General features: G+C 42.4%; 1 protein-coding gene and 1 pseudogene across 1 annotated transcript in view; one reads left to right on the forward strand and one right to left on the reverse strand.

Moving 5' to 3' along the window:
* Positions 1-572: 572 nt before the first annotated feature.
* Positions 573-21,363, reverse strand: part of CHGA (chromogranin A) — a 30,012-nt gene continuing 9,221 nt past the window's right edge. The window contains exons 5-8 of the mRNA XM_054969868.1: positions 15,414-15,512; positions 13,029-13,547; positions 10,532-10,971; positions 573-1,186 (exon numbers count right to left, since the gene is read on the reverse strand). Coding sequence (XP_054825843.1) covers positions 1,103-1,186; positions 10,532-10,971; positions 13,029-13,547; positions 15,414-15,512 — 1,142 coding nt within the window. The 3' untranslated portion in view covers positions 573-1,102. The remainder of the gene's footprint in view (positions 1,187-10,531; positions 10,972-13,028; positions 13,548-15,413; positions 15,513-21,363) is intronic.
* Positions 20,551-20,616, forward strand: LOC129325355 (U6 spliceosomal RNA; annotated as a pseudogene).

A 21,363-nucleotide genomic window follows, 5' to 3' on the forward strand; every position in this document is an offset into this window, starting at 1 on the left:
TATCCTGTATTGTTGTCAATGACTGGAGAGGGTTGGGGGTTGAAGGTGGGAAGCAATGCATAATTATCTGGAAGTGGATCCTCAGAATTTCCCCCCTCTTTTGTTTCCTTTTATCCAAGCTATCACAACCATTGACTTGTATGGGAATTTCTTTTAAACGTTTCAACTAGTGGAGTCAACATATCATAATTCTGGCCCAGTATCTCATTGGGAGAAACTGCTTGTAGTGCCATCCTAAGCATAGTTGAACCCTTCCAAGTACGCTGAAGTTAATGAAGAGCTATCTGCTAGTGACCAATTGTTTAAGAATGAAAACATTTATCTTTTGTGTGTGTTTTTATTTAGCTCCTGCTCTTGCTTCAAGGAGTTTGCTGTGGCATGCTTGGGTTTTATCCCATGCTCGTCCTCACAACAGCCCTGTGAAGTCATCTAGGCTGAACATTCACTGGTGCAAGGTTACCAGTGAGTTTCATTGTGAGCATTAATTTAAATGCAGATCCCTGTGGTCAAAATCCAACACTTTGTAGAACCATCAGGGGGTGTAGCAAACAAAGACTGAGAGACAAACAAAGGAGCCCAAAATTGTATTTTTATTGTTGTCCTTAATTTCTGTATAGAATATATTATAGACAGTGTTCTCTCATCATTTTTTAATCAAAACATTAACAAGTTATTGCATGTTATTTTACCCAGTAAACCTAATAGTATAAGTAAAACATTCTAGAAAGCTGTCATGGCTTTTAATTTTTTTTTAAAAAAAATGAAAATGGGGGGGACCCCAAATCTAGCCCCTCTTTTTTCTTCAACAGAAAATACATGAGTAAGTCACACTGTTGCTGTAATTCAAAAGTTACAGGAGAAAACAGATAGCCAATAAAGGGAGCACAAAATCAAATGCCAAGCAGATGAAGCGCAGGACTACGGTAGACACACAAAGAAAAAAAGTCTGTTTTCTACTGATAATCGGCTTCCTATGCCAAATGCACCTGCTTCATTATTACTTCTTTTTAAAAAAAATTAATAAAATAAATTGCAGAGTTTTCAAAGGGTGAGTTAACTTCTTGCTTTTTTTTTGGCTCAAGTCACGCATTGTTTAAAAGTTTCAACCTCTCCGTAGGGCATGCAGCTTCTGAGCCACTTTCTCGAGCTCGGCTTCAATTGCTGCCAGGCTTTCCAACTCTTGGTCCTGAAAGACAAAAGGAAATGGCAGTTATTTCATGCACACCATTTTAGTGGGGTGGGTGGCCTTGGGGGTCACTGTGTCCCAACAGAGAAGGAAGGAGACAGCAAGATTTTCCAGCCTGGCCTCCACTTACAAAAACTTGAGATTAAGGGACCAGAATGGGTTTTTTAAGTGCCTTTCTGGCTGTGTTTTTGTATCAGTTTCTGCAACAGTACTATCAACACAGGTCAGTTGCAAAACCTCAGAACTGATGTACACATTTAAGAGTATAGGGGTTCAATTCAGGGGCCAAACCCTGTGCGTAATAGCCTTAAGTTCCTCAGTTCCCATTCACACAGTGCCTGATTCAGATCACAACTGCAGTATGTGTGGGAAAGGCTTCAGAAGGGAGCTATTGTGGCGCATACACATCGGTCTGCCCAAGGGACCACGTATTGCAAGTACATGCACACAGACTTTCGGGACAAGGTAACAGCATAGGGGAAGACAAGCCGTTTCCCCAAAGAGTTGTGATCTGAATACACAATGTGCACAAGAACTGAAGAACTCACACCTATTACAGAGAATGGGTACCCAGACGAAAACAGTGTAGTCCAGAATATGTGAATAAGCCCAGATTCTTCCAAAAAGCAACTCTATTCTTTATGGGACAGTAGGGAATGAACACTTCTTATAAGGTCAGGGAAATCTGCAGCACAATCAGTAGAAACGGCCAGTTTAGTCTAGATCCAACCATACGTTTCTTCCTCAGCTGGAAGATTTTTCATTGTGGACCATGATCAAAGTGCTGACTTTGGCCTGGATCCCATGACATTTTTCTCTTCGTGCTTTCCTCTGTTGTGTGGCTCATTTCTGCTGCTAGCACTTCCATGTGCGTAAGCGTTCTTTGAAAAAACATTCATCTTCTGCCCACAGAAGTCCTACCAGCAGCTAGAGAAGAAGTGCGAGGAGGACAATGTCATCGGATCTAAGCCATAGAATTTATTGATGCCATACTTCAGGAAACAGTCAAAGTGTTCATCATTGATAGAATTATGGGTTAACGGAGTTTGTTACTTACTAATGTAATAATCATAATATGAACCTAACCCCCTTCTTTTTATCTATACATTTCTAAAAGGAGTTTAGGGTAATAATCGGGTCATTTCGTTGAAAAAGAGCTGGAGGAACTCATTAGCATAACATCAGCATATGCCACACCCCTTGCCATTGCTGGAAGTGTGTCATTAGCATAGCTGATTTGCATATGCTACACCCCCTGACATCTATCCTGGCTGTTTTGGACCCAATCCTGGACATTCAGAGCCAAAATTGGGCCCAAAATGGCAAAAAGGGCCCCAAACTGGTCAGGATCGGCTGCTGTTGAGTGGGAGAGTGATCCACCACCTGTCAGAGGCCCTATCTAGGCCATTTTGGCCCCAATCCAGACTGAAACGGGCCCCAAATGGCCAAGGGTCAGGTGGGTGGGGCCACCTGACATGTGACCTCTTTGGGGAACTGCTGGAACTGCGTTCCTGCGCGTTCCCCTTCGAAATGAGTCCTGGTAATAGTAATAATAATAATAACTGCACTTATATACTGCTCTTCTAAATAGATTAGTGCCTCACCCAGAGTGGTGAATAATGATAATGATAACAACAACAACAACATTCAATTTATATACCGCCCTTCAGGATGACTTAACACCCACTCAGAGCGGTTTACAAAGTATGTCATTATTATCCCCAAAACAAAACACCCTGTGAATTGGGTGGGGCTGAAACAACTAGAAGCTGTGACTGACCCAAGGTCACCCAACTGGCTTCAAGTGGAGGAGTGAGGAATCAAACCTGATTCTCCAGATTAGAGTCCTGCGCTCTTAACCACTACAGAAAACTGGCTCTAACCACTAACTGATAGTATCTGCAAAGAAGTTGTGGGCAAATTACCTTTAAGACCTGAGAGGCCAAGCACTATACTCAGTCCAATGATTATAAGACATTTCAGGAATGGTACTGATGCCAGAGGATATGGCTTTCATTGGCAGTAGACAATTTCTATGGATAGCATTTTTTAAAATCCAGGAGCCAAAGAAGTACGTGGTCAGCACTGAACAAGGGGGGTCACGTGGCCCTCTTCATGATTTTCTCCTGCAACACATTTCCAAGTTTTCTATCGAATCTCTTCACCTACTTTTTCTCACTTTGCAATGTTTAAAGACTAAATGTGTCAGACCAAATAAAACACCTGAAGCACCATCCAAGACAGCTGTTAACACCTCCCTTGGATCTGGGGGAAATGGGGACATCCTTATTGCATTGATGTAGAAGATCTGAAGCGCTGACAGCCTGGTATGCTGGCTCTGGCTCTTTGGAGAGATTTGTCCCCTTTTAGGAGACAGTTAAACATGATTACAGAAAAGAGTGCCTGCATTCCCACAAAGGCTGTACAGAGCTCCTCCTGCCCTTCAGTAAAAAATTATTCTCCGCTAGGGGAAAAAACAGAATTATTCATTTACTTGAATTTCAAGTCCTACTTCAAAATTTCAAGTCCTACAACTGTCAGAAAAAATCAGTTCTCCCTTAATATCATGCCCACCTTCCAGTGGCTATAGCAATTACTAAATTTGCCAGTCCCGATAATTTAAGGCTGTTCAATCTCTATCTTGAGTAATGCCAATATAAGGCTGCCTTATACCAAGGGCTTGAGTAAATGGGACAATGAATGGAACTTTTGTGCGTTTTTTAAGATTATAAGCAGCATTTGCTGTTTTTACGGTATCACCTTGTTCATAACACTGTATTGATCTTTTAAGAAACATCGCTATAATGACAGGCAAATTTTGTCTTTGAACCCGAGAGCAGAGCCTGGGAGGACCAGCCTCTGAATTAAGCCCAGGAGTATCCCTTCCCCTTAGACTATTGTTAATTCCAACCCTCTTAATGCTGTTGTTTTCCCCACAGGAACAATTGCTCCTGTAAGGCAAATAGCAGATTGAGTGGGTGGCTGGTCTGTGTCAGGAAAATGATACAGTGGAGAAGGTATAGCCCCACCCATGGTGATTTTCAGCTTTTGAAAACGCGGGAGATCTTTTCCTCGGGCTCCTAAGACTGCATCCATTTTGGCTCTACTGGAGTCCAGTGCTGGCATTCCAGAGTTGCTCTTTCCCAGCCTTACACTTTTTTTGTGGGAGATGTTTGTGGCTTAGCCTGCTGCATAGGAAGCACAAGTCCTTCCCGTGAGCTATGGGTTGTTTTCCATATGGCTGCAATGTGCTCCATTAAGCCCCATTGACAAGGTTAAAAGGCGTCACGCTCCACTCCCTCTAGGCCACTCTCTGGATGAGATTGGAAGTGATCTGGGTGCTCTTTCCCTGGTGAAAGCAGGCAGGCTTTGGATGGGGGGGGGTCTGTGGCAGATGCCCTTCCATATTGACCACTGATGCCAGTCCTGAAAAGCTACAGGGAGATGGAAAGAGCGGGTGCTTAGTCTTCAGAAACCATCTGAACTGACACTATTCAGATCGAAGAAATACTTGTTACACAGATGGTAGCAGGGAACCTCACCTAATCAGGGCAGAGTGCAAGAGTACTTTGTATTTCCAACACTGGAGAGGGGCGCAAATGCAGAAAATGTGGGTTATCAGTGTATAATAAATTGATGGAAAAGGTGGCACTGGAAAAGGTTTATCACAGGGCCATTTAAAGTGCCTGCATGCTTTAAGGGTAGGCAAGTGTTGGAACCGCTTCTCAATGCCTGCCCGCCCATGTACCTCATTCAGTACCACTGAAGTTTCTGTGCCACAGGCCACCGAAACAGGCACTCATCTTTCTCTTCCTATCTCCTTTTCCTGTCCTGCTTAAGAGGATTGACATCCTGGCAGCAGTGCACAGCTCTGGCTGCCTGTGTAATGAAAGTGCTGGCATCACTGAAAGGCAGCCTGGCCAGTAATACGTTGATATGACTTAAGGAAAGTGGATTTTGCAGGATCAAAGGAAACCCTTCCCTTGCTGGGCTAGATTTCTCTCCTGGTGCCGCGGCAGGGCAGCATGTTCAAACAAAGAAGACTCGGAGGTTAAGACTTGCATGCTGAGAGCTGATTTGCACGTGTCATTTTACTACAGAGGCTCAGGGCAAAAAAAAGGGTGAAAATAGCATGAGTATTTATACTGCCAATTACACACGCAGGCTGTGGCTTCTGGTTGCAGAAATGCTAAGCAAAATGAGGACACCAGAGAGCAGACCAAAGGTCCACTGAGTCCAACATCCTGGTTTCCCACGATAGAGAAATGGGAGCTAACCTCCACTATTGCCTCCGACAACTGATGACCAGAAGTCCCCTTAGAAGGTACAATTAACAACCACTTGAAATGAATTATATGCTTAGTGAGAGAAGCCTTCAGGTGGTGCCCTGTCTGGGATAGTCCAGCCTAGCCTGATCTCATTAGATCTTGGAAGCTAAGCAGGGAAACCACCGAGTGAGTCCAGGGTTGCAACACAGAGGCAGGCAATGGCAAACCATCTCTGTTTGCCTCTTGCATGGAAACCCTACAGGATCACAATAAGTCAGCTGAAAATTGATGGCACTTTCCCACCATCCACTTCCTTTGGTCTGTCCTCAACCTGCTGCCTATCAGTTTCGCTGGATGACCTTTGTGCCAATAAAATAAAATTGAAATCGCCTGGCATTTTAAAGACTAACATATATTTCAGTTTTCCTGAGATATGCATCTTATGAAGTGAAGTCAGACTCACTAATGCTTGGGCTGGAATAACCTTTGTTAAGACTTCCACCTGGCCCTGAACATCTTTTATTTTTCTGCAATAGACTAAGAGCCAAGCTACAAGTGATGCCTTACCCAGGTTGGACACTTGTCAGCTGACCTCAAGTTTTGATGGGAAATGTAGGCATCCTGGTTTTACAGCTTGGCTCTCCATTACAGCTGCAAGACCAGGATGCCTACATTTCCTATCAAAACTTGAGGTCAGCTGACAAGTGTCCAACCTGTGTCAGGCGTCACTTGTAGCTTGGCTCTAACATGGCTATTGCTCTAAATTCAGTTCTAATGATACAAGAATGGGAGAAAAGGATCTAATTTCTCCATCCTGGACATAATTTTATAAATCCTGCCCCTGCTTAAGTCATCCTTCTTCTGAACACTTCAGCCTTTCCTGAAAAGGAGGGTGCTCTGACCTGTTGCCTATTTCGGTGACCCTTTTTGCCCCTTTTCCAGCTCTACAGAAATCCTCTCCAAGATGAAACAAAACAAGGTGCAGGTTTCCAAACTCAGCTGCGCAGCAGACTTATATAAAGGCATTATGTTGCTTGTCGTTTCATTCTCACTCAGTTTCCTAATAATCCCTTGCATTAAATTTGCCATTTCACCATCACTGTCCCAATGAATGGATGTTTTCATTGTGCCATCCCAAGGTGTCTTTCAGTACTTGCATAATATTACATGAATGTGGATGGGGGGAGGCTATATTTATTTTATTCAATTTATATTCCTGTCTCCCTGCAAGCAGGTTCAGAGCAGATCACAGGTGGTAATAAATACAATAAAAACAGACAGCGTAAATTAGATTAAAACATATCAGTCAGTACAATAAAGTCTAAAATGGACAGTCGAGCCCATATTGCACATCACCAAGCATTAAGACACATCCGAGGGGCAGGGTGGCCAGCTACCAGATGACAACAATCTGGGGGGCAACACTCCCCCCAGTAGCAGGACAGTTTTTCAGCCCACCCACCTGAACCCCCATATGCCTGGTGGAACATCTCTGTCTTGTAGGCCAGTGGGCCCACATTTCCAGACAGAAAGTTCTACCAGATTGGGGCCAGGACTGAGAAAGCCCTGGCCTTGGTTGAGGCAAGGCGAATCTCCCTATGGCCAGGGACCACCTGTAGATGTTTATCTGCCAAATGGAGCAGTTTCTGGGGAACATATACTCCCCGCCCTCCAAGACAGAGGTTAGCTCAGTGTTGGGAAAGTGTTGTGTATGAAGCTGACTAACAAGCATTGCTCATTGCAAGAGAGGAAATGAGAAATGCTGTATTAAAACTGTCTCAAATCAAGACTTTACAATCTTCAAGAATGGAGGGAAAAAACTAGTTGATCTCCCAGTTTTGAAAGAAATATGACTATATAAATGCACAGGGTAGGAATCTTGTTTTCCACTCCGCCTATCTTTGGTTTTTAGGAGTTTAATCTTTTTTGTGAATGCAGGCAATGCCCTAAAGGTGTCTGGACCGTGGTTTGAGTATGACTGTGCCACTCAAACCATCCACAAGCACCAGAAGCTGATGGCTTGAATCCACCAGAGCATTTGCACAGACACAGGACAATTTTTTCAACTCTTTCCAACTCTGCAGCCCCACTCCCTTAAATGCTGCTACTTGGGGTCCCCGTCATCTGTAAGCAACGTGTCAAGGGGGCACTTGGGGCTGCAAAGGGAGTGGGAAGGAAGACATTCATGCTCCGTAGACATAAATCCTGCTGTCTGCAGAAGCACTCCAGTGGATCCAACCCACTGTGATGTTCAAGAAAAGGGGGGCTGGAACTGGTTTTGGGATTGGACAACACCAGCAGCAATCGGATTCTGTGCAGATGGCAGTCACTAGGACAGCCTGTGCTGTAGACACACTGTCCTTTTAAATGAACTCTCAACGTTCTGCACCAAGGTAACAAATTTTGTCCCCAGAATTTTGCACCTGTTCAAATTAAGAGCTTTTGTTTAAAAAAAAAAGTGGTGGTGGGGGGGGGGGGTAGGGGGGGGCAGGAGGGAAATGAAATTTTGATTTTCTGGGAGCTGATTTCTGCTCTGATAGCTAGTTACACCCTTGCACAGCACCTTTGCAGAATAAATTCCCTGGCATGTTCTGCTGATGGAATGGCATTTCCATTGGGCAAAGAGGCAAGGGGACTTTCTACCAATTCTCTTTACCCACTGCGGAGCCTTACTTGGGATCCACATTGTTCCTATGGGCCCCCTGAATCACAGAAGCACGATTTGGGAGGGGGCACAGAAGGCTACCGTGGGAGAGGGAAGCAGGGGATTTGGCTTCCTCTCTTGTGCTGCTGCTGAGGATCTAAGCCTATCTAGCCCAAACGAAGGACATGGCTGCACTTGACTGGCTCTGGCATCAGACTTCATGGTCTGACTCTCATTGCCCCTCCTCCAAGCCTGCATATATCACAAGAGGAGTGCTTTGGGACTAGCAAGAGTAAAAAAGATGCAGCTACTCAAGGGACAGGAACCATGATCAACGCTCCTGTGTGGAGCTTCCCCCTTGAGATGGGCAGTGCATGGCCATGCAATAGGAAGACACATGCTGCTCCATGGTGGGAGGGGGGGTATGCTTGCTCACTGCAGAACATGAAGTTCACAGTTTCCTCCACTGCAGCAGCTTCTGGATTCAGTCTGCAAAACATGGCTGAAAAGACATTCATGCCAACAAAGAGAAGTGTAATGTGTTGTCTGTGGTATGAACTGAAAATAATTTGTGGATGTAAAGCAGTTTGTGACGAGTCTCAGCCCTGTTGATCAGGGTCGACAGCATCTTATATGTCCCACTCCACCAAGCAGTATCAACACAAGAGTGGAATGAGCCTAAATCAGTGAGGCGTGCTCTCCCCACACTCCCTGCCCCCTCTTAACCCTTTCTCTTTGCTGAGCTGATAATGAGGGCTGTTGTTCTGCTGCCAGCACCAGAGTGACTGTCACCAAGGTTTTCTGGTTGCCTCCCTGGTGTCTTGTGAGTATCTTGCCAATTCCTTGACAACCTGCTGATGTCATATGCTAAAGAGGGGTGAGCTGCTCAATACTGCAAACCTCCCAGTAATGGTACCAAAGAAGCTGAAATACTTCTTGGTGTTGTAGCCAACCAGCGAGACCTCCTATTTGTTGTCCTCCTAAGTGCAAAGGAGTAGAGGGTGAATGATGGTGAACGATGCAACTCCTATAGACTGTTTTTGCTATCTGCAGAAGAAAGTCTATTTTTTTTACAAAATATTTTAATCCAAGAATTTGGCTATTTTAATAAGGGGAATTTGAAGTAGGAGCACTGTCTGCATTCTGCATTTGTGAGTTTTATTAGATGTTATATTATCGTATTCATTATATATTATAATAAGTAGATGTCTAATGTTAATTTGTTAATGGCCAATGGAATAAGAAATAATTCTTTTAAATAAAAGGAATGTTCTTTATAACGGTTTAACTGCACATTACGTTTACCCCGGGGATGTCCCGGGGAAGTAAAGAGAAGCATGTTCTGATATCCCAAAGCATGCATGGGCCCAATTCAGATTGGGATGATAGCATATAGAGAGGCATAGACTTGGCAGCAGCAAATCTGAAATGCCCCATTACAGAAACGTAACGTGTAACTGATCAGCACGTGTATCGCCCACATTGGTGTAAAACTAACCCCCTGGGGCTGTTTCAGGTGGGGAAAACTGTGTGGAGGAAGGTCGAATCCCCACTTGCGTCCCACGGTCCTGACTCAAATTGAACCCCTGCTGTTGGGATCTGCTTCTCCTCACTATAGGCTCACAGCCTTACTTTCCCAGTCCTTGCTCGATCTCTCATCCATGGCACTTTTGAAATTTCATCCACTACTCCTGAAGATCTCAGCAGCTTTTAAACCAGACTGACTTTTAAATTCAAACTGTGTTGGAAGTTCTTTTCACTTCCTGAGATATTTTTCTGCTCAGAAACAGTTTAAGCTCATGAGAGCCAGTTTGGTGTAGTGATTAAGAGCAGCAGGACTCTAATCTGGAGAGCTGGGTTTTATTCCCCACTTCTCTGCTTGAAGCCAGCTGGGTGACCTTGGATCAGTCAAAGCTTCTCGGAGCTCTCTCAACCACACCCACCTCACAGGGTGATTGTTGTGAGGATAATAACAACACGCTTTGTAAACTGTTCTGAGTAGGTGTTAAGTTGTCCTGAAAGGACCATTGAATCTTATTATTATCTAGGCTCAACATGCATTAATCAGTTTGTATGGAGGAGGGAACTGGAGGAGGGGGTCCTGGGTTTAGTTCTCTTTGCCAAATGGCTGGCTGATGGGAATGGTGATTGTTGGGTATGGTTATAGGCACACCAACCCAGATGATGCCCGGACATGCCTCTGGATTGTGGCCTTTGACTGGTACTACAGAGTCTCCAGAATGAACCTTTACCAAACTAGAGTAAGAGAGAAAATAAGAGCTAAATAGCATTCCTGAGTAGCACTAGAACATAATTTAGCCATTGCAAAATGAAATGTCTCCCTTCACCAGGATACCTCCCTTCATGGTCTTCTAGAATTTGACCGATGCTTCTAAAATACTGCAGCAAAAGACTGAGAAACAAGGGCCCTACCTCTGTTCTTCTGTTAGCACTGCCTTCTTCATCTTTTTTCTCCTCAGGCATAGCAGGAAGAGGAAAGCCTCCTTCACTCGTGTCCTCTTTCGAGTGATGCTCTTGAGGCTTCCTTATCTCATCTTCAGGGTTATGGAAGTCATGCTTGTGAGACTGGAAAGCCAATTTCATGGACCGATCTGGGTCTTCGCTGCTTTCATTTTCCTCTGTACGCTTTGTTGTGGTCAGTTGCTTGGCCAGTTCATCCATTTTGTTCCATCTCTTGGCATCTTCTAAATCTTTGGAGGGCTCCTCTTTCATTTCTTTGCTTTCAGCATCTCTGGCATGGAAAGGGTCTTCGGCCTGTGGGGAGTCACGCTTCCCTCCTTTCTCGCTGTGGTATTCCTCTTTCTCTTCCAAGAGCTTGTCATCCTTTTCAAAACTCTTAGTGCCTTCATTTTCTGGGGAGAGAAAGGACACAACAAATCAAATATGGATGTTTTTATGTTCAAAAATCCCGTTCACTGAAAACCAAGTGTATCAGTTTTTGAGAGCGGTTCTAAAAGAGCCACATTAAATGCTGCAATTTTAGAGGTACACTTCCGATGTTTTAAAATACCTAAAATGTGTGACATGAATGCAGCGAACATATTTGCAAACACTGGTGTCACACAACTGGGATTGTTAAGGAGCCAAGGTTGGCTGCAGCCCTTTGTTAGAGGTGCTCTTGCAGTACATCTGGGTTTCCTTTTACCATGTCTGTGGTGGTCTTATACCAAGGGGTTATGATCCTCTTTCAGCTTTCAAGCTGGTCTATTATTTGGTGTGTGACCATCATCAGAAAAAGGCTCTTGCCTCAATTTAGACACACAAACCTGTCTTATACTGAGTCAGACCATTGGGCTATCAAGGGCAGTCTTGTCTAGTCTGATTGGCAGCTGCTGTCCAAGGTGGAGGTCTTTCACATCACCTGCTACCTAAACATTTTAACCGGGGAGGCTGGGGGTTGAACCTGTGACCTTCTGCATGCAAACCAGATGCTCTACTACTGAGCCACTAAAGTAAACAAATAATGCCATGGCCCTTCCCATAAATTTATTTAAAACAATTCCACCTCACTTCTTCAAAGCACAAAGCAGTTTACAAAAAAACAACAACCCTGCAATGTTTACTGAAAGCAGCACATCACAAATCCCCCCAAATGAGAGTGCCTGAAAATCCAGAAAATAACCCCCCCCCCTCCCCAGATCTGCTACTCAACACTCACAAATTAGGAATTAGGAAGCAGATGCTGACCTGTTGAACAAAATCCAGCCAAACTTAAGCACTTTCATGACCCACATTTTATGTAAGCAAGAAATATAAAAATGTAATTTTTGGCACAATTATGCGCCCTTTATCAGAATTCAGAATCTGAATCAGCTACTACAATGGAGCAATCAGGCTGGAGTCACTCCAGCCTAAGCCCATTAATTTCAATAGGCCCCAACTATAATAATAACAACAACAACAACAGTCGATTTATATATCACCTTTCAGGACAACTTAACACCCACTGAGCAGTTTACAAAGTATATTATTATTACCCCACAACAACAAACGCACTGTGAGGTGAGTGGGGCTGAGAGAGCTCCTAGAAGCTGTGACTAACCCAAGATCACCCAGCTGGCTTCAAGTGGAAGAGTGGGGAATCAAACCCAGTACTCCAGATTAGAGTCCTGCCACTCTTAACCACTACACCAAACGGGAGTAACTCTGCACATGATTGCACTGAAAGTCACTTATGTCAGCCAGAAAAGGGAGCAAAGGCTTCTGTGTTGAACATGCCTGGAAGCAACAGGTCAAGAACATATGCACAAGCAGGAAAGAGTGGCAACAGCAGTTTCCCCATGCCCAGCCCCTTCCTTTATGGAGCAATTTGGAACATTCTGAACCCTTGAATGGTCTTCGTCTCCAAACAAGTGTCCTAAAATTACAGCCTACGTTTTGGGACACGATGTGCAAGAAACTACTAGAACTTTGGAAACATAAGAAGAGCCTCGCTGGATCAGACCAGTGGTCCATCTAGTTGAGCATCCTGTCTTATATGGTAGCCAGCGACTTACTCTGAAGGACCAACAACATGGCACAGAGGCCAAGTCTTTCTTCCAGTGTTAATAATAATATTTGATTTATATACCACCCTTCAGGACAACTGAATGCCACACTCAGAGCAGTTTACAAAGTGTGTTATTATCCTCACAACAATCACCCTGTGAGGTGGGTGGGGCTGAGAGAGCTCCTAGAAGCTGTGACTGATCCAAGGTCACCTAGCTGGCTTCAAGTGGAGGAGTGGGGAATCAAACCCAGTTCTTCAGATTAGAGTCTTGCTGCTCTTAACCACTACACCAAACTGGCTTTCCTCTAGAAGCTTAAATCAAATGGATAATGTGCACTGTAAAGTTCAGTTATACCAATGTTAGTAAGGGTATAGCTCATCAGAAATCAAATCAAAGGAAGGAGCTTGGGTGTAACTTACCGTCTCCCTTTTCATCGTCCTCATCATCTGAATTAGCAGTATGTTCCTCTTCAGAGGTCCCTCTCTCTTCTTCTTCTTCTTCTTCCTCCTCCTGCTCCTCCTCCTCCTCTTCGTCTTCAGCACGGTCTTGGACACTGTCTTCTACTTCTTCATTGCTCTCCTCTTGACGGTTCTTAGAAATTGGATCCTTCTCCGCAAACTCATCTGCTTCCTCTTTCTCTGCAGGCTCTTCACCCTCCTCATGTATCCCATCGTCTCCAAAGTCATCACGGATATGATTGTCAACAGCATCCTCCCAAGGCAATTCATCCGTCTCACCAACTTCATTGCTTTCAAATCGCGCAGCACTCTCCTTTCTCTCTTTAGGGTCAGTCTCTCGAGCTCCGGTCTCTCTCTCTTCCATGCTGTCCCTCTTGTCCTCTTTTGAAATGTCTCTTTCACTGTCCATCTGACTTCTCTCTGGCCCTAGCTCAGCAAAAGAGGTGGTGGGCTCCTCATTAAGGATCTCCTCTGATAGATCTGCAAGTCAAAATTATCAAGAAAGCAGCAAATGATTAGAAGGACCAATTCACACTGAAAACTATCCCAATGCCCTGTTATAAAAATGCCCGAATTTTTATTTAGAATTCTCTCCCCTATGAAGGGGGCAGGGCTTTGGAGAATTCTGGCTCAAAATGAAAGCAGGAGAACTATCTAATACTGAAACGATTAAAACGTATTGATTTTTTCTTTTAGAAATCAGCTTAGTTGTGACTTATTTATGTAGAGATTTTTACATCTCCTTTCCTATATTCAGAACAATCTGAAGATATCACACTGCAAACTTAAACAGTTAAACCCTTCTAACCCATTGAATTCAATTAACTTGAGGGCATAACTCTACTTAGGAAAGCACAGAAATAAAATCTTACAATCAAGAGAGGACAAATAAGATTACGGATTGGATCTAGAGTTGACAGCAGAAGACCTGCTATCAGGAGGCAGCCATCAGCAATGATGTGACATCACTTCCGAGAAAATCTGGAAGTGGTATCACTTCTCTCTAGGAATCACCAGAAATTCTATGGTTAAACTATAGCCTTTCTAATTATTGCTAGAGAAGCATGATGTAACTTCTGTGTTTTCCCAAAAGTGATATCAGGCCATCAGCCTGATGGCCATTTAAAAATTTTTTCTCCACCATCGCTCCATGAGGCAGTAGGAAATAGAAACTGGGGGCAGGAAATCCTCCATCCTCACCTGACTGGATCCAACCAGCTTTTCTACTGATGAAAAAAGGAAGGGGTCAGCACTGAACACCAAAAAAAGTTATGCTGGAAATCATGGGATGTACATGTATAAAAAAGCCACGTGGGATGTAGTAAGGAGGGGAATTAAGGTTGAAAGAAAAACCTGTAGGGTTTGAACCCTACACACACACTCACACGCACACACACAACTTGGAGCACTAATAAAACATTTTAAAATATAGTATATCATGCTTTATTATTGTGTATTTCTATGTATGGATGTGAAAGATGGACAGTGAGAATAGCTGACAGGAAGAAAATTGATTCATTTGAAATGTGGTGCTGGAGGAGTTTTGCAGATACCATGGATGGCCAAAAAGACAAATAAGTGGATTCTAGATCAAATCAAACCTGAATTCTCCCTAGAAGCTAAAATGACAAAACTGAGGTTATCGTACTTTGGTCACATCATGAGAAAACAAGACTCTCTGGAAAAGTCAATAAAGAGGGCGGTAGAAAAGAGGGAAGACCTAAAACAAGATGGCTTGACTCAATAAAGGAAGCCACAGCCTCCAGTTTGCAAAATCTGAGCAAGTCTGTTAACAATAGGACTTTTTGGAGGTCTTTCATTCACAGGGTCGCTGCCATAGGTCAGAGGTGACTTGACAGCACTTAACACACACACACATTTCTAAATGCCCAAAGCTCCTGTTGTACAGCACTGGAAGTCATGGCCATTTTGTGGGGTGATATTCCAACAGCCTAATCCCCAGTGCTTAGGCCTCAAACAGTGCCTAAGTCACAGCAGAAGCAATTATGTTACAACAGAACAATCAAGAATAAGCTGCCAATATTTTTTTTCTCATCCTGTTTTTGTCAGTTTGAGATTCGTTTCCAGGTGATAAAGGAAAGGCAAAGTTGATGGGGGAAGAAAATATCTGCATTCTGCTATTCAGAAAGCTGTTGATTAATTATGGACGCTTTCCACAGCCACCAGCCAATGGCAAAGCAACAAGGAGGTCACCTGATTGCATTGATGCAGAAAAGACCTCCAGTGAGGAACAGATGTGTGTGTGAGCGCAGCAAGGCCGCTGGAAATAACACCCACGTTTGCAGGGCTCTGCCTGGCTTTTATATGGGTTATTCTGACACTAACCTCTTTCTGTGTTCTTGTTGCCTTGGCTTTCAAGGACTTCAGAAAGCTCATCTTCAAAACCGCTGTTTTTCTTCTGCTGTTCTGTCCTTTTGTTGGCTCCTGTTTCAACACACAGAGAGGGAGAAGGAAATCACGTTTGACAGCTCTTCCCTTTGAAAATACAAACTATTACAGGACATTTATTCTCATTGCAATAATTGGACCCTGGAAAACCATTCCCAGTCATCTAAACTAAAAGAAGTGAACAGGAAAAGAATGCTTAGGGAAAAGAAAGAAGAAGAAATGGGGTTGCCAACTTCAGGTTGAGAAATTCCTGAAGATTTGGGGGTGGAATCTGAGGAGGGTGGGGTTTGGAAAGGGGCGGGACCTCCGCAGGGTGTAATGCCATAGGGCCAAGATCGAAAGCAGCTGTTTTCTTCCAGGGAACTGATCTCTGTAGTCTGGAGATCAGTTCTAATTTCCAGAAGCTCTTCAGGCCCCACCTGGAGGTTGGCAACGTTAAGCACAAATGAGGTTGTAGAACGGACACTACTCTGCATGCTTTATTTTTATTTATTTACGTACTATATTAATACACTGCTTTTCCTTGGTCCTTCAACGGATTAACAAAAAAACAAGCAAATGGTCATTTCTTCTCTCTCCCAGTATCAGTTCTTGGATGAATTAGTTGCTGAGTGAATGCTTTAGCCCCTCCTCCCAGGACAAGAGGGCATTAATGTCCAGAGTCAAGCAGGGTATTGCTCTTATTCTGCCTTTCTAAACTGCAAGCAGGGTGGTGGTGGAGATATTAGATTTTTAACTCCCACTTGTTTAAAAAAAACCTCTCTGAGAAAAGCAGCATATCACAGAGAGAAGTTCGAATCTAAGTCATTTGCCTGCTGTGCTAGTTTTCCATTTGTGGGCCGTTTGTAACATAGAGAAGCATTCACAAATACACTTCCTCCCCCTGTCGAAAGTGGTGCAGTCTAGCCGTCCTTCTAATTTCCCCCTTATTTTGTTACATGGATAATATAGGCTTCTCTACTGCACACAGGGAGATGGAGCTCAAGGCTGCATGCCTCACTGGATGACTGCAACATCAAGTAACAGCTTGCCAGCATAACAGGGCTGGCACACACAGATTGCTATGAAGTTTCACATCCCTCTAGTGTTTTGCAGCGGAATCAGCTCACACATGTAGCTGCACATCACCAGCTGTATGGAAAGTAAATGTGGAGGACTCAAACAACTGTGTGAACCTCAGAGGGCTTCAATTCTTTGGTCAAGTTTGCCCTGCAGACTCTCATGTTCCAGATATGAAGGGAAACCATAGTTTGTCACTAGTTACTGTTATTTATTTGTTAGATATTTATACCCCACTTCCCTCCACAAAGTGTCTTACACCATTTTTCCCTTGTCCATTTTATCATCGCAACAGCCCTATGAGGTAGGTTAGTCTAAGAGACCACGGTTACCCAGCAAGCTTCCATGGCAGAGCTGGGGGTTTGAACCTGGATCTCCCAGGTCCTAGTCTGACATTCTTGGCCTTTACATCACACGGAACAAGCTTGGGGGACCTTCAAGCTTCTCTTCTTCCCTGCTTCCTCTTCTCTAATGGGCAGCGAGGTCATTAAAGACATGTGCTTTTGTGGATAACTATGGTTACATGCTTTTCCCCTTGCAAACCAGATTGTTTTTTTTTTTAAAAAAAGTTTTTTATTGGGTTAGAACATTATTATTTTTACATTACAATCAATTTTCCCCTAATTTTTCGTTTCCAACCCCCTCCCTTTCCCCCCCTTTTGTTGACTTCCAACAGCTTTCCCACCCTCTGTCCCTTTTCCCTTACTTCTATTAAATTCCTCTATCTAAAACAGATATACATTCTCCATTATATTAAGCAGTACATCTTTAACTCCTTTACTTATTATACACCCAAACTATACGTCTTTAGATAAACAATTTATCCCATTTTCCAGTTTTGAATATTTCTATATAAACCTATATATCATAAACCATAAAAATTTCCCACATTTAAATCAAACAATTTGATTTGTTCTCTATGTATTACTCATTTCATCTTTTTATGGTAATTCTATATAACTCCTCAGATACTCAATCAATTTAACTCTTCTGTACATTCAGTTTGGTGCATATAAATCTTGTCAAAGAAAGAAAATATTATTAATTACTCAATCCTCATGTTTAAACCTTATCATTAATTATTCTCTATCAGTTAACCTATACATATCTATATATATCTCAATCAATTAATCTAACTGCTTATAAATTCACATTTCTCTTCCTCCCCCGGTAAAGTCACCCCTCTCTTTTATACTTTTATTATACTTCAGTAGTTCTCAAACTGCCACAGTTTTCCTCCCACCTCCCATTTCTTCTCCAGATATTGTTTCAGCTTCTCCCAGTCTGTGTTAAACTGCCCTGAGTCCAGATCTCTCAGTTTTCTTGTCATCTTGTCCATTTCAGCCATATACAGCAATTTGTAGATCCAATCTTCAATAGTTGGCACTTCTTGTACTTTCCATTTCTGCGCATACAAAAGTCTAGCTGCTGCAGTCATATAAAAAATCAACGTCCTATGATGGGCTGGAATTCCCTCCATTCCCAAGTTTAGCAGCAGGAGTTCTGGGTTCTTATTTATTTGAAACTGTAAAATTTCACTCATTTCTCTTATTATTTCCCCCCAGAACTGCCTAGCTACCGCACACGACCACCACATATGATAGAGGGAGCCCTCATGTTTCTTACATTTCCAGCATTTATTAGAAGTATTCAAGTTCCCTAGCGCAATCTTCTTTGGTGTCATGTACCAACGATAGATCATTTTGAAAATGTTCTCTTTAATATTGATACATGTCGTTGTCTTCATTGTAGTTTTCCGCAAGTATTCCCATGCCTCCATTGTTATTTCTTTATTGAAATTTATAGCCCATTTCACCATCTGTGTTTTAACTATCTCATCCTCAGTATACCATTTCAACAGTACTTGGTATACCTTGGATATTCTTTTCTTGTCTTCTTTAAGAAGGGTCTGCTCTAGTTCCGAGTTCTCTGTTCGTATGCCCCCTTTTGCAGAGTCCGAATTGTATAAATCTCTAATCTGTCTGTACTGGAACCAATCGTAGTTAGGTGATAGTTCCTCTTGCGTCTTTATTCTAAGTTTAGATACTTCAATTTTAGTTATTTCTTTGTATGTTAAACATTGTTGTTCATTATCAACAGCTCTCGGATCTATCACCTCGTATGGAACCACCCACAAGGGGGTTCCTTCTTGTAAGTAAATTCTGTACTTCTTCCAGATTGTATATAAACTTCTCCTTACAAAATGATGTAGGAACATCGAGTTGACCTTTACTTTGTCGTGCCATAGGTATGCGTGCCATCCAAAAAATTTTTTATATCCCTCTAGGGCTAATAGTTTCTTATTCTTTAATGTCATCCACTCTTTTAACCAAACTAGGCAGATTGCATCATGATGAAGTCTCAAGTTGGGCAGTTGCATTCCGCCTCTTTCCTTTGCATCTTGTAGAACTTTTACTTTCACTCGAGGCTTCTTGCCTGCCCAAACAAAATCTGATATTTTCCTCTGCCATTTTTCAAATTGTTTAGAGTCTCTGATGATTGGTATTGTCTGTAGCAAAAACATTACTCTTGGTAACACATTCATCTTAACTGCTGCAATCCTGCCCAACCATGACAGATTCAGTCTATTCCATTTGATCAAGTCTCTCTCTATCTGAGTCCATAATTTTTCATAATTATTCTTGAACAAATCTATATTTTTTGCAGTCAGCTCAACTCCCAAATATTTCACCTTACTAGTTACTTCACAGTCCGTTGTTTCCATTAACAATTGTTGTTTCTGCTTAGTCAAGTTTTTGCATAATATCTTTGACTTCTTTTTGTTAATGAAGAAACCTGCCAAGTCACCAAACTCCTTGATCTTATCTATCACTTTTGGCATGTTCTCCAATGGATCTTCTACAATTAACATTATGTCATCAGCAAATGCTCTAACCTTGTATGAATAGTCCTTTATTTTCTTTCCTCGTATTTCCTCATCTTGTCGTATTTGTATCATCAGAATCTCCAATACTAAAATGAACAACAATGGAGATAACGGGCAACCTTGTCTTGTTCCTTTACTAATCGTCAATTTCTTGGTCAATTCATCATTCACTACAATTGCTGCAGTCTGGTCTCTATAGATTTCTTTAATTGCTCTGATGAATCTTTCTCCCAGTTGTAGCTTTTCCATAGTGGCAAACAAAAAGTCCCAGTTTAAATTGTCAAACGCTTTTTCAGCGTCTACAAAGAAGAAACCAACCTCTTTATCACAACGCTTATCATAGTATTCAATAGCATTGATCACTGTCCTTAAATTGTCTCTTATTTGTCTGTCTGGCAAAAAGCCTGCTTGTTCTTCCTCTATGACTTCCGAGAGCCACCCCTTCAGTCTCTCCGCCAATATCTTCGCAAAAATTTTATAATCATTGTTAAGTAGTGATATAGGTCTGTAATTTTTCACGTTAGTCAAATCTTGGCCCTCTTTAGGGATCAATGATATATTCGCTTCGCTCCAAGTGTCTGGAATTCTTTGATCCCTAAAAACTCCATTCATCACCTCTTTTAGGAATGGTGCCAGTTCATTGGCCATTGTCTTATAAAATTTAGCCGTAAGTCCATCTGGCCCTGGCGCCTTTCCTAGATTTGCGGATTGTATTGCCTTACTTATTTCCTCATCGGTTACTTCACTATTCAACTTATTTCTCCAAGCTTCCGAGATCTCTGGAAGTTTAGTTTTCTCCAAATATGATGTTATTGATTCTTTGGTTACTTCTTTTTTATTATACAGCTTAGCATAAAATTTATAAAAGGCTCTACTAATGGTAGTCTGTTCCAGATACGTTTTATTTTCTTCACAGATTTTATTTATTATTTTCTTTTCCCTTTTCTTCTTCAATTGCCATGCCAAATATTTCCCAGGTTTATTAGCACCCTCAAAAGCTTTTTGATTCAGTCTTTTAAGGTTCCACTCCAATTCTTTATTACTCATTGCTGTTAACTGTTCTTGAAGAATTTTGATTTCCTGATATATTTTCTTTTTCCCTGGTCACAGGGAAATATTTTAGTATATGTGCTTCGGCAGCACATATACTAAAATTGGAACGATACAGAGAAGATTAGCATGGCCCCTGGGCAAACCAGATTGTTGAACTCCAGTTTAACAAGCGTGAAAGGACAAAGTCCCACAGACCGTTGTACTGCAAAAAATATTCCTTTTATAAGCGCGAAATCATCAAGTGTTCCAATTTTACAGGCACAAATTCATCAATACTGCAGCTGTAAGCTTGCTGAATATCAATCAAAACGCCGCAAGAGCGTCTCATCAGCTGTAGACAACCTCCCGGTGGGAAAATGGCAACGGGTTTGCCGGCTACGTTGGTACCCCCATTTCGCTGTACCACGCTTCTTCAAAAGCCTTCACAACATGCCAATATATAGTTGCCTGATAGGTCAGTTCATTCAAAATCCTCATAGATTTCCATTTCATAGGACATTTACCTCTGTTTAAGCCTGGTTTGAAATCATGTTTTGCAGGGAAAAGAGCAAACCATTGGAGTGTAGCCAACCATCTGTGTACTTCATAGAGCAGGACTTTCCTCTCCAGGTACAGCCCACTGAGCCCCTCCCCAGTTTGTTTCTGCAAGTCAGGAACACTATACAGGACAAAGAGGTTTTGCAATGGAAGAGGAGAACTGGCAGAAATCCCCCCCCCCTCACTTCCACAAACAGAAATGTTGTTCCATTGAAAGAACTGAGGGATTGGATACATACCGCTCTGTTTGGTTTGAACACAGTGAAAAACTATGGTAGAAGTCATTAATTATGTTGTTTAATATGAGCAGATGGGGATGATAATGTGACAGATTTATGCAATCATAGTTTT

This window comes from Eublepharis macularius, chromosome 2 (genome assembly GCF_028583425.1).
Source record: "Eublepharis macularius isolate TG4126 chromosome 2, MPM_Emac_v1.0, whole genome shotgun sequence".
Classification (NCBI taxonomy): domain Eukaryota; kingdom Metazoa; phylum Chordata; class Lepidosauria; order Squamata; family Eublepharidae; genus Eublepharis; species Eublepharis macularius.